This window comes from Lepisosteus oculatus, chromosome 27 (assembly GCF_040954835.1).
Source record: "Lepisosteus oculatus isolate fLepOcu1 chromosome 27, fLepOcu1.hap2, whole genome shotgun sequence".
Taxonomy (NCBI): domain Eukaryota; kingdom Metazoa; phylum Chordata; class Actinopteri; order Semionotiformes; family Lepisosteidae; genus Lepisosteus; species Lepisosteus oculatus.
In genome coordinates this window covers 9,554,055-9,569,477 of record NC_090722.1, presented here as the reverse complement: position 1 = coordinate 9,569,477, position 15,423 = coordinate 9,554,055, and the positions used below count along the sequence as shown (strand labels likewise).

At 50.4% G+C, this 15,423-nt stretch overlaps 1 protein-coding gene across 1 annotated transcript; it reads right to left on the bottom strand.

Annotated features, from left to right (window-relative positions):
• Positions 1-1,739: 1,739 nt before the first annotated feature.
• Positions 1,740-14,860, bottom strand: ppox (protoporphyrinogen oxidase). Its single transcript, XM_069185029.1, has 13 exons — positions 14,764-14,860; positions 11,894-12,003; positions 10,988-11,122; positions 10,219-10,334; positions 9,360-9,492; positions 8,704-8,848; positions 7,767-7,963; positions 7,334-7,394; positions 6,778-6,896; positions 6,576-6,689; positions 4,369-4,518; positions 3,503-3,545; positions 1,740-2,754 (listed from the first exon to the last, which is right to left on the bottom strand). Exons 2-13 carry the CDS (start codon positions 11,978-11,980, stop codon positions 2,627-2,629), a joined length of 1,428 nt encoding a protein of 475 aa, XP_069041130.1. The 5' UTR covers positions 11,981-12,003; positions 14,764-14,860; the 3' UTR covers positions 1,740-2,626.
• Between the last annotated feature and the right edge of the window lie 563 nt (positions 14,861-15,423).

Below are 15,423 nucleotides of genomic sequence, written 5' to 3'. Positions count from 1 at the left end.
CACACACCTGAAGAAGGCTTCAGAGCCGAAACGTTGTGTTGACTCTCTTCTTTTTTTCAGCATGGAATAAACTCATTACTTGTCCCTCTCCTGTCGCCTCTCCGGCTCCGCCAGGCTCAGCTAGTGACGGCTGCTATTACTTCCGGTGATTCGAGGTCTCCTACCCCGCTTCCACAGGCCCTTTTCGGGAGTACGCCCCTGTAGGGACGTTTTCCCACTTTGCCCCACACTTTCAGGCCCCAAATCTGAACACAACTGGGTGGAATGTGCGCCTCTGAGCTATCAGCCAATGAGCCTGTAACCTCCGAAAAAACTGCGACGGTATTTGAGCGAGGTATACTGTACCCCCCTACGTCCCCGAGAACCATAACCCCTCCCCACCAAGATAAACACACACAAACAGTACGGTCTACGATCCCTGCCTGCTGACATCCTTCAAGCTCCTTCGCATTTTATAGTGTTTAGGGCAGCGGCTGAGCCCTGCTCGTACGCGTCAGATTATCAATGGCATGTACTGTGGGAAGAACTAATACGCGGAGCTGGAGAAGAATTATTCTGCACATAATGGAGGCTCGCTCTGCGCGGCACGAATTGTGTGGGTGTGGATGGAGAATTTAAATTGGAATAAAGGAGCCGATTCGCTCATGGTGGCTGCTTTCTAAAACAACCGAAGTGACTTTCGAAGGGAGTAGACTCTAGACTGCTTACAGCACTGACCGGGCAGTAATTGAGTTTGACAGAATGCCATTAGGGTTGGCTCTCAATAATCATTGTAGACAGTTCTATCTTGACAACCCCCCGGGCTCGAAAAATCCCGTTTTTACGGCAGAATGCCATTTAGCACCAGCCTTTATTTTTACAAACCCTTTTCTCTGAAGCAACATGCCGGTAGCCTTTTTAACTTGGAAAATCGGGGCGGCTGTCGCTGCCTGTCGGTCTACCATCGTGCTGCAGGAAACACGTTGTACGCGAAGAGGAAAGTGCACATCCATTCATGCGCTACAGTATTTTTCAACCATCCCACGAACAGCGCGGCGTGGAGGTGCTATAGCGTTTTTAAAAGGGCCTTGTGTTGCTGGTGAGGAAGCCGGGCTCGGCCTTGCGCGCCGACGTCAGTCTCTGACGGGCGGTCACGGTTCGCGAACAGACCTCGGGCGCCATCCGGAGGTGACGGGAGACAGTAGCTCACCCAGAAACCGAGTCTCGGTTTATTGCAGTCACTTCCTCTCCAGACAGACGCCACGACGGGAGCCGGCACAAAAGACCTACTCTGACAGCAGCGCCATACCAGGTTAGCTGCTGGTGTTCAAATAGGAACCGCATCGAGTATAATCAAGAACTGTCAGTTGACGACCAGCGAGGTCTGACGGAAAATGGACATGTATCCATTGTATATTCTACATCATACATTCAATTCAACAACCATTATGTATCTTTGTATCGCGTGCAGCAAATTCTCCCCCCCAACCCACACGAAAACAGAAGAAATCCGATATCTTAATGTATGTAAATACTTCCCTCACTCCACTCCCACTTAGAACACGTTTGATCAAAAGCGTCTGATTATTACATCATTTTATCGAAAGCACTTTGACCGGAGCGTGATGCCCCCTGTGGACACTAAGGGGTAGTTGCGTCGAGCGGGACGCACACTGAGACAGCGATGGAGCAAGTCTGAAGATGACAGTAAGTCGATCGACAGACAACAACAACAACAACAACAACAAAATACAGCAGGATTGTAAAACGAGTCACTTTTATTAATCTAGAAAAAATGTTAACATTTACCATAAAAATAATCAGTCACCGCTGGAGGCTCGTGTGCAAATGCACGTCTTCAGTGTTAACGGTACGATCAATTTGTATTTCATGAACACCAAGCGAAATCCTACAAGTAAAAACATCTGTATTATTTCCACACAGTGGAACCCAGACAAGGCCTCACTGGTATCGGTGCAACACTGTGTCAGGAAGGCAAAGGCTGCAAGACGCTGTCAGTCTTGTAGAAATAAGGTGTTATTTGCTGCCTGTGAACAACTCTTAAGAGAAACTGCGTACAGTGGTCTACCATGATAAAAGCACTGCACTGAGAAATCATGGCAGGGCATGCATGCAAGATGGGACACATAATTGCAGGCTAGCTAGAGCATTGTGTGTCGTTGGCTGTTCATTGCTGATGGAGCTGAGGAGCTCCTTCCAGATTCCTGCAATCCTTTGAGTAAGTAGCCAACCCTCAGCCTCAGTCGTAACGTGTCTAAAGGGCTTGATTAAACCAGATGCAGTACATACTCACTAGTAAACAACATCCAAAGCGTATTTGACTTGAATGCTCATTAAATTCAGGTTACATCATGGTAACCTCTGCCATGCAGAAATCCAATGAAGACTGGAAGATAACCACTACCAGCAAAACAAAGTTTAAATTCAAACAAAAGGCAGCTTAACTGCTGTATAGGGTACTGACATGTCTGATTTGGGAAATCTGCAAATATTTACTCCCCTAATGTCAACTAACTGAGTTACGCATGACTGAATGTACTGTAGCAGCTTCACAGTTCACAGATTAATGTCCAGTAGTAGATTAGTCTCTTTCATGTCTCTCAAGGGCACCCAGTCTTTCCCTTGCCTATCCCACAATTCTCTCTGCTGCCATCTGTCCACTGCGGATGACATCATTCACAGAGACTCCCTCGAAGGAGGCCCCCACCAGGCTGAGTGGCAGGCTGTGGTGGCTGATGTAGTGCCTGATTTTTTCTGTTAACAGAAGGGGGACAAGATGGCTGATGGTTTGATAAACAAAAAAATATATATATATCCCAAATAAAAATGAAAGTAAGCAATAGTTTCTAAAGAGAGCATTTGGACTAAAGTGAAAAAATATTAGGATTGAAATACTATCTCAAGGCTTTGATAGATGGAACTGGCATCTTGCTGGTTTCAAACAAGCCTGTTAGGAAGTACTGCAGTACTGGCAGCATGAACATCATACACATGTTCTTCTATATTCAACCTGATACTTGCTGCAATATCACCATATTCTTGATAAAATAATCTGCCGTTCACAATGAATCATCTTCCATCCTGATGTTATTTTTTATTGTAACTGTAGTGTACAATATACCCGGTGAACAGTGAATCACAAAATTACATGTCAAAGTCTGCATTTCCGTGCTGGCACAGACAACACAATGCTTGAAAAGCTGTGCTTTGGCAAATCCTGCATCGGATGGCCCTTCACAATCCTCATGGAAGACAAAAAAGCAGGCCTGGTCTGCATTGGGAAGGAGGAAGCTTTTGAAAAGCTGCCATTAGAAATATAGGGTCTGATTTGCAGTCATACATTCAGCTGAAGCTGAGAGTCAATCCAGGCCATAGAATCTAAAAGCAGTGGCTTATTTCATTTGGCTTTGAGTGTTGGTAAAATGATAGGACTAAGCTTCAAACTATGCTCAGCAACAGGAAGACAAGAATCCTACAGAATCAAGCAAAATCTGGCCCTTACCCAGCCGTTTCCAGTGTCCTAGAGTATACTGGGGTATGCAGTCCTAAAACGAAAAAAAGCACAGTGATTTCTTTTGAACATTTTGTTCAGGGATGTTCGCCTATGTCCAACTCTACTTCCCCCATCGCCTCACCCCCTCCATTCCCAACCTCAAGAAGGAAAGAAGGTGAAAAACAAAATCCCAGTCATGGCAAAGAACGCTTTTCCTATTTCCAGAGATTCCAATTTCCCACAGGTCCAGAGCTCCAAGCCTGAGGGAGCGGGATGATCAAGGCGGTTCGACAGGGCAGAATCACTGTGGGGACAGCGAGAAGAGGCCGTCCCATTCGACATCTAGAGCCGCTCAGAACCCACCTCAAGCGCCGACGAGCCCAGGGCTGTTTCCACAGGGGTCGGTGGGATTATTGGCTTTAGAACTGCCTTGTTCAGGAGCCTTGCAATTTTCAACAGGCGAAGGCCAAAAAAAAAAAAACTTCTAAGAACCAGCTTCTTCAAAAAAGGAATTCGCTCCTCTAAATCGGCTTAAACCAAAAGAGTTCTGAGATCTGAAGTGGCTCGTCCTTATCGCCAATGAAAGATTACTACAGCGGTGCCCATGGGCTTGAGGAATTGAGCTGGGACTCTGTTCTTTGAGTCTTCCGCTGGTGCAAACAAATCACCCTTCTGCCCAGATATTTATCACCAGACGGGCTTGTTTGTTTTGCCTACAGATCACTATGACGGGGAGGGGGGGATCTGAATTTGAAAGCCAAGACTAATGTCACCCTGCTTGCTTGATGGTTCTGAATTACAATCTTATTCCAAAACACAGGCAGAAATTGTATTATAGACCCACTCCCTCCCTTATATGATGAAGAGCTGCTTACCTTTTGCAAGGCCACGTAGCTCCACACCGGCTCTGCGGAGACCCCCAAGTGCCCTTTCACTGCCTGGGTTGCCATCTGTAGCAGCTGCTGGTCAGTCACTTCCTCAGGGCTGCCAAAGGCTTCGGAGAACCACGCCCCTCCCATCATGACCTGCAAAAGCAGCACTGCCCCAGTTGGCTCTTGGTTTTCACAGTCACGGCTCTATCGCATCCCTAGGGGTCCTGCTCCTTCCTGCATTACATCTCTGCATGTCCTGCGGCCCACTGGAAAGGGGAGTGTGGGGTGGGGTGGGGGGGGGAATGGTATCAGAAACCCACCCCCTGAGAGTCAGAAAGCTGGGGTCCGGCTCAGAGTCAATGAGCTCGTGCTTTAACCCATTTCACAGAAGCTGCTCTTGCTGAACGCTGGATGAGGGGGGGGATTTAGACAAGGAAAAGCCTCTTAAATCGACAAGGGGAGACGGGCACACTAGAGACGACACCTGCAGTTTAAAACACGCCAGTACAGTTAGAACGGCCTGTCTTCTCCAAGATAAAGAGGGGCTATTTTTCTCAATGAAAGGGTTTCTGCCACCTGCTCGGATAAATGGATCTCTCAGAGACCCTCATCTAAGGACATTCTCACAGGACATCGATTTGTTCCACGTCTCGTCTCGGCTCGAGATGGAGCTACAGCCGACAGCAGGGGACATCGGCAGGAATTGAACAGAACGGCAGCAATTTTCCTACGGCTGGGAGCACCGTAACCCAATTTCCTCCTGCAGCCCGGGCCCTGCCTGCACAGACCACCAGCTTCCACGCTTCTCTGCAGAGGCGGATAATGGCTTTAAACAAATACGATTTTTTTTTTTGCTCGCGAATCCACATCTGAATGATAATAATATAATAATAATGTCCACAGTGCAGGCAGGTGGAAAGGGAAAAAAACAAACAAACAAACAAACAGCAGAGCAAATTTCTCCTGGCTGGGCTGCAGCGATAACTCCGGCAGACTGCAGCAGCTCGTGATAAACGGGGAGTTCTCTTACCGAGGCAACTACAAAGAAAAAAGACCGAAAGCTCTCCCATTATCAGCGCTTTGTGTCACAGCACCACTGCGGATACAGATAATATCGTCTGGCTACATGGCCGCAGGCGTACGTCTTAGCACTGTGGTGGAAACAAGATGACAAACGGTGCGGAGCGAGATGGATATTATTTGTTCAGCTACACCTCTTTATTCATGATATCGCCCCAGCCTTCGCTCCATGAGCTTGCACTCTGGAGGCCAGCAGTTAAGATCTATCCAGAGATGAACGCAGAAAGGCCAGGGGGCAAGGCAGGGCGACCCCCTCGCTGAGACGCCAGTCCACTGCAGGGCTCCCGCACATCCGCGCACAGACACACGCATGCAGACTCCACACAGTCCAGAATCGAACCCAGGACCCAAGAGCGGAGAGGCAGGAGCGCTAATCACCCAGTAGCTAAGATCGTTATGGGTTCTGGACAGGTAGGTTGCAAGTTCACATCCCAGACACAGCTGTTGTACCTCTCAGGAAAGTACTTTACCTGAATACTTCCTGTGTAAACTGATGCAAATGCAAGTTGCTCTGGATAAGGGTCAAATAAATAAACTCAGTTTATTTCTCTGTTTCAGATCTGTATTTCATTAACTAGGTGAGACACGAAAGAGGCCAGAAAGGGATTTGATGAAATAATCTGGAAGCCTCCAAGTTAGTGACAACGGCATCTCAAGTAATGCTCTATGACCAGAGATGAAAATAGGATTTTGGAGATGAGTGCAAATTAAGAGGAAGAGTGCTTAGGAGTGCATATTCCACCCTATTTAAAGATCGCCCTCCTGGACAGCGTTCGAGATACAGAGTAGAGGAGTTTATTGCCCTGTACGCATGAACACTGGAATTCTTAATCGCTCTGATCTCTCGGGACATGCACAGTGCAGAGACTACAGCACACGAGGTAGACGGGATATTACAAGCATCATAAAGGATAACGACAGGAACAATACATCTGTTCCGGGAAAATAAATATGTAGAAGTCAGAAAATAAAATGCAGACCATGCAAAAAGTGCAGATGTGTACCGAGTCTGAGGCACTGCAGCCAGATGTTAATTATTTGCAGGGCAGTAGGGTGGAAGATATGAACACGGACAGGGATCGCAAGCAGGCGGCACTTTGGGAAATCAACCCCAGGCCACTCGGCCTCACCGTCAGCCTGGTGCTGGGGTCCCCCCGCCGGTTGTGCTGGGGGAAGGCGACCGAGTCGTAGACGATCCCCAGAAGAGCCCTGTTCTCGAAGGAAGGCACCAGGTGACCGAACCCCTGCAGGAGAGAGAGCCGAGGGAATCAGGCTCTGTGGAATGACCGTGGACGGGTCAGGGGGACCCCCCCCGGGCGGCGGGCTGCTCACCGTGAAGGGCAGGACGGACCCCTCGTACTCCAGGTTGACCACGGCCACTGTGACGGACTGGATGCCCCGGAGCTCCTCCGAGAGGGCGCTGTCAGCAGGGGGCAGCACCGAGGCCAGAACTGCAGTTCGCACACGGGGAAACCGCGGTTACAGACGCAAAAATAAAATAAGCACTAGAGTGACATAACGGTCGCGCAAGAATGAGAATTTTAACAACTAATACCAGAACAATTATCGGAACAAGTTTCGATAAAAACTTTGTATTTCCATTCACCAGTTTGTAGAATCAACTTACTTTTCACACAGCAAGCACAGTGTCAGTCCAAACAAGCAATCGATCACACATTGTCCTTTCCATAATGTTTTATTACAATTTTTACTTTCCGGCCAACCAACTGGGAAGCGCCAACAAACTCCTATCTTTTGAGTGCACTTGCGCAGCGATCTGATAGAACTGGGGTCCCGACGGTGGTACGGATTTCCAGTCTGACTGCTCAGCGTGTTCGCCCAGCTGGGTGCAGGTTTGCTCAATGTACAAACACAGCACAGACCTTACCTTTCGCTGGCACTGCAGATATGATGTGATCAGCCTTGATAGTGCCGTCCTGCAGCTTGATCTACAGCACAGAACAACAGGGACCCTGAGGAGAATTGTCTGTACAGTTCCCTATTCCTATTCTGAATCAACAGTCCCCAGTGCAGAAAGAACACGAAGGAGATCTTCAGTGATGCTAACTCATAATCTAATTAAGAGGCCCGATTTCTTAATGACAAAAGACACAGTACATGAGCAGCCTGCTACATTACAGACCTTCAGGTAGAAGATTTAATTAATCTATGCAGAGCGAACAAAAACTGATCTGTGCGCAATTAGTAAAAACACAAATCTCAACAAGCATTACAAAGATCGAAAAGAAGCCTGCAGTGAGCAGGTTTCATTTTTAATTAATTGCAGGAGTGCAACCCAACCCCAGACCCCTCCAACTCACCAGCCAGCCACTGCCCCCTGCTGGCCGGCTCAGGCCCTGCACGAGAGCCTGTGTGTGGATGGTCACTCGCCGGTCCGCCTTCAGCCTGTCCTCCAGCGCCTCGGGCAGGGCCTGCATGCCCCTCCTCAGGGACCACTGCGTCCAGCGCTCCGCCTGCGCCCGCCGGGCCAGCCCGCTGCATGGCTTCCTGTCCCGCTCTGCGGATCCAGACACCATCGAACACCGTCAGCCAGCAGCTCCCAGCTGGCCGCCCACTGGAGCCCAGCAGGCCAGTACCTGGAGGGGAGGCTCCTGGGGAAGCTGAGGCTGCTGCTGGAAGAGGTGTTAGTGGGGCCAGCAGGGGGCGCTCACCCTGCGGTCTGTGTGGGTCCTAATGCCCCAGGATAGTGACGGGGACACTATACTGTAAAAGCCGAGGTCCTGACTCTCTGTGGTCATTAAAAAAACAGGGTGTAACTCCTGCGTCCTGGCCAAATTTCCCCCCTGGCCTTTTACCAGTCATGGCCTCCTAATAACCCCCATCTCTAAACTGGTTTCACCACTCTGCCCTCCTCCCCACCGAGAGCTGGTGTGCAAAGTGCATGACTTGTAAAGTGCTTTGAGTGGAGTGTCCAGAAAAGCGCTATAGAAGTGTAAGCAATTATTATTAACTACCAGGGCAGAATCCGAGCAGGGCGATGGGCTAGACTGCAAAACTGTAGCCACAGCGAAACTGGAAATGCATGCCGGGCTGATAAGACTACTCTCGCGTCAGACAGACGCCACATGGTACTGGGCCAAATTATTAGGAACCCCATGACACAGGTGTGGGTGTGGCTCTATATGACAGTTTAAATCATGGGAGGGAGTATCATTCCGACATGTGACCCTCTGCGCCTCCGTGATCATCCAGGAGGCCCGCGTGCGAGACGGCGGCGAACGGGGAGCCGCGCATCACCTCCCCCGCGGATCAGTCCCAGCACGACGGAGCCCCAGTCCCGCTCGGCGCGGAAGAGCGGCGGGAAGCAGGAGCGCAGGCTCAGCTTGCGGCAGTCCCCGGCGAACACCCCCCGGCACAGGCAGTCCATCACGATGTCCGCGAGCTGGGGAGAGAGCACGCGGCTGAGCCCCCTGCACACGCAGACACGCGTTCGCCAGCTGCCCCGCTCCACGACGCCTCCTCTGGGGGACACTCGCGACAGGGGAGGGCCAGCTGCTCCACACTCCTGCTACCTCTTTGTGTAAACACCAGCCTCCCGTTCTCTGTCCCGAATGCAGGCACGTGCACTAACTGATTCATGAGACCCTGACTTGGAAGAAGCAGTCAGAAAAAAATGAATGGATGCCGGTTTACATCAGGTATCCAAATATCGCTCCGGGACCCGCGGGATGGAAATCAGGAGCATGTGCCAGCCCTTTAGAGATCCTACTTCACACCAATGGCAGAGGGAGTCTGGAACTCTTTGATCTTTGGGAATAGGATTAGGGAGAGTGATTCAAGAAGGAGCAGGTTAGGATTCTGGGTTTCAATTAAACGAGCAAGACCGGACCCGACGGTCCACGGTCCCGTGCACAAGCGCGCGTTCCCCCTCCCGAAGAGCCACAGAGTCTCACCTCTTTCCCCAGGCGACGCTCTACGAACCCGTGGATGGATTCATCCTCCTGGTCCCCCCTGCGAGTCAGCAGCTCCTTCAGGACGCTCACCGCCAGCGGGCGGGAGAAAGGAGGCACTGTCCGCACCAGCCCACTGTCACCACCGGGGGGCAGCAGCAACACCACAGCAGGGGAGGGGAGAGGAGATGGTTACGCTGGGCACGATCAGGGCACCCCGGTCCAGCTGTCTCATCCAGGTCAATGGCGGAAATGTAAGCTAGCCCAGAATTCTCTCTGCATCACTGGAGGGGATTCTGGGATAGTGTATACTTCCACTTCTAGTGCACTCACTTGGCAACATAATGATCAAGAATCAGGCTGAAGGCAGAAAAAACAGGGAAACTGGCAGCTGGAAAAGGACCATAAATTTATGAGGCATATGTTACAACCTTGAATTGGGGGGAAAAAAAATTCGGCACCTTTTCAAGGTTGTAGCGGTAGTGCTTCATCATGCTGTGTAATGTGTGGAAGAATTATTGGAATGTGTTCTCTACGCAGCTCTGCACCAGCCTGAAAACTGCTCCAAGGTCTGTTACAGCCCCTGACTGATTAAACGGCAGTGATTGGTTGGCCCCTAACGAGGTCATTAAGAGAAGGAGCAATCGATCTGGAACAACAGCACGCAGACAGCCCCAGCCTGAAGCAGACCAGTCTGACACAGGAGGCTGAACAGCACAAAAAGGAGTAGAGACCTTCAGAAGTCCACTGTGCTGGGGTGTGCACTGGGCTCAGACAGGGCTGTATCCTGCTCCTCTGTCGACGAACTGCCCCACAACTACTTCAATCACGAAGCCCCCTCTACCTCGGGTAGCAGACTCACCCCACTCCGGAGGGCATCCTGTGTAGCTGGCCGCCGACGTACAGGAAGCGGTTTTTGGAGGCCTCGTGACTGGCCAGCACGGGCAGCACCTCGCCCTCCAGGCCCAGCTCCGAGACCTAGCGTAGAGCAGGGAGGAAGCCCTTTGTATTCAGATCAGCTTAGAAAGTATCTTCCATCTGTGATCACTTCGGCCCTGGCACTACAATCGCTTTTCTCTCGGCGGCATCTCGCTCGCAAGCCCACGTGGCATCTGCCATTTCTCTCCGAGAGCTCTGCTAGACGATCAAAAGTCTTCACCGGAACTGGATCCTTTGAACTAGACGGGTGATGGAGTCGTCTCTCCAGCGGATCACGACGATGATGACGATGATTACAAAGTGCCTGTACTGTGCCTGTGGAACACACCCCGTGCTGAGGAGCATGCTCTTGCATCCTATAGAGGCCCCACATGGCCCTCAGCCAAATTACTAGGAAGCCTGTGCCACCAGTGCGTGTGGCTCTATGCGATGGTGAAATTCCAGTCAGGGGTATTTTCTTTCTGGAAGATTTCAATGGTGGAACGTCTGCTGTACCACATCGCACTACATTAGTCATGGCAGTGACCCGTGAGCCGGAACTGGAAAAAATGCTGCCGTCCCGTCAGCGAATTGATTTCGTTACCGAGGTTTTATCTAAATCGGGAGTGCCGTTCCCCCTGGGAATGTCCCAGAGGGCGGCTGCAGTGAGTCGTGGGGTTATCGCCCGGGTTCGAGGCCTCCGGCGAGGGTACCATGTCCAGGGTGCTCCTGCCCACCGCCCCGGCTGGACGCACGCCCCTGGGCCCGTGCTCGAAGATCGCCCCGTCCTCCCTCCGCGTGGAGCGCAGCCAGCCGCCCAGCCGCCCGCTGGCCTCCAGCAGCGCCACCTGCGGACACACGGGGGACAGGCCGCAGTGAGGAGCGGCCCCCCAGACCGATCCAGCTCCCCTCCTCGGGGGCTGGATCACCGCAGGCTGGGCTGGAGCCTTGTGGTGACGTAGAATAAGAATAATTCTCATACTTCCACAGCGCTTTTCTGGACACTCCACTCAGAGCTCTTTACAGGTCATGGGGATCCCCTCCACCCCCACCAGTGTGTCCCCCCACCTGGATGATGCGCCAGTCCGCTCCCCACACACCAGCTCTCCGAGTGATGAAGCCAGTTCAGAGAGGGGGATTATTAGGAGGCCATGACTGGTAAAGGACAATGGGGTGCACTGGGGTAACACCCCGACTCTTTTCAAGAAACACCCTGGGATTTTTAACGACTGGCTTCACCACTCTGCTCCCCTGGTATTTGGGGAGCAGAATGGCACACTTTGCCTGCTGTTGCAAGTGGGGCTGCACACTGGTGGTGGTGGAGGGGATCCCCATCACCTGTAAAGAGCTTTGAGTGTAGTGTCCAGTAAAGAGCTCTAAAACTGTAGGGAATGACTGAGGATAAGGAAAGGTATTATTACTTTTATACATTTTAAGCCTCTGACCTCACTTTGAAGAGCAAATATCATGCAAAAGGCTTTTTTTTGTGCTTTTTCTGCCATCTAGACTATCACAGGATCTTATTTCATGCTGGTTTCCATGCCTGCAGGCAGGTGCGACGCATTGGCTTTGACCCCCGACCCCAACCCGAGCGTCACACAGAGCAGAAGGCGCGGTACCTGGGATATTCGGGGGCTTCTGCTCAGGTGATAGCAAGCGGAGAGCCCACTCATGCCCCCTCCGATGACTGCCACCGCCCTCTGCATTCAGACGTCCTGGCCAGCCCTCCCTGTGTAGACACACAAAGCACAGACACCGCTGAGGCTCCCTCTGCACAGCAGCCCAATCCCTCCCTCTGGCTCTTGTGTCCGCCAGCGCCGGGGAACAGGCGGAGATCGTCTCTTCAGGGTTTTCAATACTACTCTTCAGGCTTCCTGCTGGCCCGGGACTGGCTCCTGCCTCCACAGCTGGAAGGCCGACGCTGTCAGCTGCGGTTCGGGGAACCTGAGCCTGGCAAGACCGTCCGTGTCTCTGTGGAATCTGGGCTTGGCTCAGCCCACTATAAAAGGTGCACTGTGAGACAAAGGCATGGGAACTGTAGAGGATGCCAACGTGAATCACATTTCAGCAATGGCATGATCCACTCCCTTCTCTCCTTCCTCCTCTCTCTCCTCTCTCTCTCCTCTATCCGCCCTCCCCCCTCTCCTCTATCCGCCCTCCCCTCTCTCCTCTCCCCTCTCCCCTCTCCCCTCTCCCCAGGGCCCTTGATCAGCTACAGCTGCTCTTGCACAGTGACCCAGGAGGTGCCATGTGCACACCACTCTCTGCCCGGGTGTCCTGGAGAGATAGCAGCCGGAGAAGGCCGGGACACCAGGAGCCCACACAGGCCACGGCGGAAGGCAGGAAGAGACGGCGGGAGGAGATACCGGGGTGGGACAAGCGCATGAGCTGTGATAAAAGCCGCCGGGCCTTTTATCGCCAGACAGCACCCAGCGACGGCCGCCTTCACTCTCGGAGAGCAGCCCCGCCTGGCCGCCTGACGAGTACGAGAAAGTGAAATAAAGGAGAAGCACCTCTGATGCAATAGGCTCTGCAGACACTACATTTCTACGAGGAGCACTACTGACGTCTAAGGAAAGCCCAGCATGTCCTTAACGCAGCTCCACAGTTGCTTGAGTTCCTCTCTATCCTTCTGCCTGGAGCCCGACATGAGCAAACTCCACAGGTCTGGGGGCGGATGATCACAACTTCCCGTTACCTCCTTCTTGATACGGTAGCGGTCAAGGATTGCAATGTTGACTTTTTAAATGCATTAAAAAATGTATTACCATTTTACTATGGCACGGGCTGGTGCTATAGTTTTGCAGCCTCTGGAAATACAAGGGGAATCTTCAAAACAAGTCGTTAGCACCTTCCCCCCAGCAAGCTGGCTATCAGGGGAATTTCAGACCACATGCATGAAACCTGAGAACTCTGCAGCCCCAGCTGATCCACTGTGGCATCAGGAAATCCTGCTTACTTTGAGCAGCCCCCTATTGACGCCTATGTCACACTTTCAGTTAACTACAGCGCATGCTAATTACCTTGAACTGTCTGGGGCTTTATTGCATCAGATAAACCGTTCTTCTTGCCCAGTTCCTTCTCCGAAGTGACCCGGTTTACAAAGAGGCTGAAATCTAGTCTAGGCAAACAGTGACCTTTTATCAGCATTCCAAAACTAACAGCGGGAATCATTGATTACACAACGTTACTATTCGATTACGAGAGTCATTTGCTGTGTTTTACAGGCTCTCTCTGTACGTATAATACTGCTTTTAAACAAAACTTTTACACATACCTTGTACATACCTCGAAATACAGAGCGTTCCCAGAGCTATTGACAGGCTCGGCGCAACCAACTAAAGTCATCATAGAACATTTCATTACGATCAGTCGAATAGTCAACAGTAATCAGTATCGGCTATTTCACGGATTGGTTGTAGTCGGTTCAGCCGCGAAACCACTGATGACGAACTGAACACGTTACCTGCGTTTCATAACTTTCGACAAGAGGGCCATCACCCTCGTGATTACATCTAAGAAGACTGGAAATTATTTTTTTTGCGCATCCGTTGCATTCCAAGTCACATCATGTTACAGAGCGAATTCAATGTGTTGCGAGACATACTTTCTTAAAAGAGTCAGACATTACAGTAATTACGAACAGTGTTGCACAGTCGCGCAGTTACGTCTAGTTTCTAGCTGAGTAATTTAAAGTAATGAAACTCACTTCTACTTTTTAAATAGACTTTCGCCCACAATTTTCAAACAACCCCTAACTGCCTACGCATTAGTAATGTACAGATCCAGGTGGGAATGATACAGTGTAGAATAATGGAAATAAATAAATAAATGACTTACATAATTTAAAAAATAACTAAAAGCAGAGGACTGGCGTACTCCAAGACTAGGAATCAGATCTGAAGAAAGAAGCTGAAAGCGGACCTCGTCGATTAATAACTGACAGAACTGCAAGTATTTCACCCGTCTTTATTGGACAAATGTTTTACTTTAAATAAAATACCAGGCATTGTCTTCCTCTGAACAAATACACATACTGGCCCTGGATCCTGGTTCTTCTGACCAGGTTACGTATCTCGTCAGAGTCCCAAGCAAGTATCTTTTCACACTTTACTGTCTACATGAAGCAAAAATAAAACGAAATCACTTGATGTCCCAGAACAACTCCAGACCTTCCCAAAATACACCTCCGCGACCGCGTGCAACAACACGTCAAGACGTGCTATCTAGCCACCTAGCTTGCTTACTGATCGAGAAAATAATAGAACACAGAATGCTTGCAGACATAAACTGGTTTCGGTAAACCTGACTGACCTACCAGAGTCCTGTACCTGACTACTGTACCTGCAGCACACATGCCTGCAGTTCTGCAAGAACAGATTCGCACTGCAATTACAGATCTGTCACCACGTTGGACCTCAGCATCGACTTGCCTCGCCTGTGATCGCTAACTCATGGAGGAATTAAAAATTGTAAGCGTTTGCTTTACCTGTATTTTAAAACAACCGCACAACTCCCCTCTTTTGAGACACTGACACACTGTCACGTCCCAAGCGCGACGCTTCCGGTCATGGAACGTGTGGGCTTATTCCTCCAATCACGAGGCGGAACGCGTTACAGGACCTGACCAATGAGAGGAGACGGTAGGCCTTTAAGCCCTCCCACAAAGGAGCGACCTCCTCCTCTCTCTGTAAAGTTAAAATCATTAATAGACTTAAGAGCATAATCAAATATACCTGTGTTCTTACTGCCAATAACAAATAACGCGTTGGTGAAATTGTTACATGCACCTGCATGGTTACGTGGGACATCGGGAGTTTTGTAGGACTTCACAGGAAAAAAGAAAGGTTTTCTGAAAGAATGTATTTGGGATACAAGCAGAACTCGATACACTTTTATTCCCTAGGCCCCGTTGGGATATATTATATATATATTAAATTGTTTTTCTTTCTCGTCAATCCAGTGCCAGATTTTCCAAGCAGGCGCGCCGAGCTTAACACGGCTAAAAATGAAGAATAAGAAATAACCAGCAGTCGTTATTCGAGACAAGTGAGTTTACTACGCCCGTGTACCTTCCAGTATAAGGCGCAATTCTTGTCTCTCTCCAACGGAGAGGCATCATTCTAAACTCCAGTCCACTGAAGACTTA

Excerpts from the sequence above, each read along its gene's own strand:
- ppox (XM_069185029.1), bottom strand. The coding sequence starts at position 11,980 with ATGCAGAGGGCGGTGGCAGTCATCGGAGGGGGCATGAGTGGGCTCTCC. Across the intron at positions 7,395-7,766 it reads CAGGGGGCAGTGGCTGGCTG|ATCAAGCTGCAGGACGGCAC; the intron begins GTGAGTTGGAGG and ends TCTGTGCTGTAG. Across the intron at positions 2,755-3,502 it reads AGGACACTGGAAACGGCTGG|AAAAAATCAGGCACTACATC; the intron begins GTAAGGGCCAGA and ends TTCTGTTAACAG.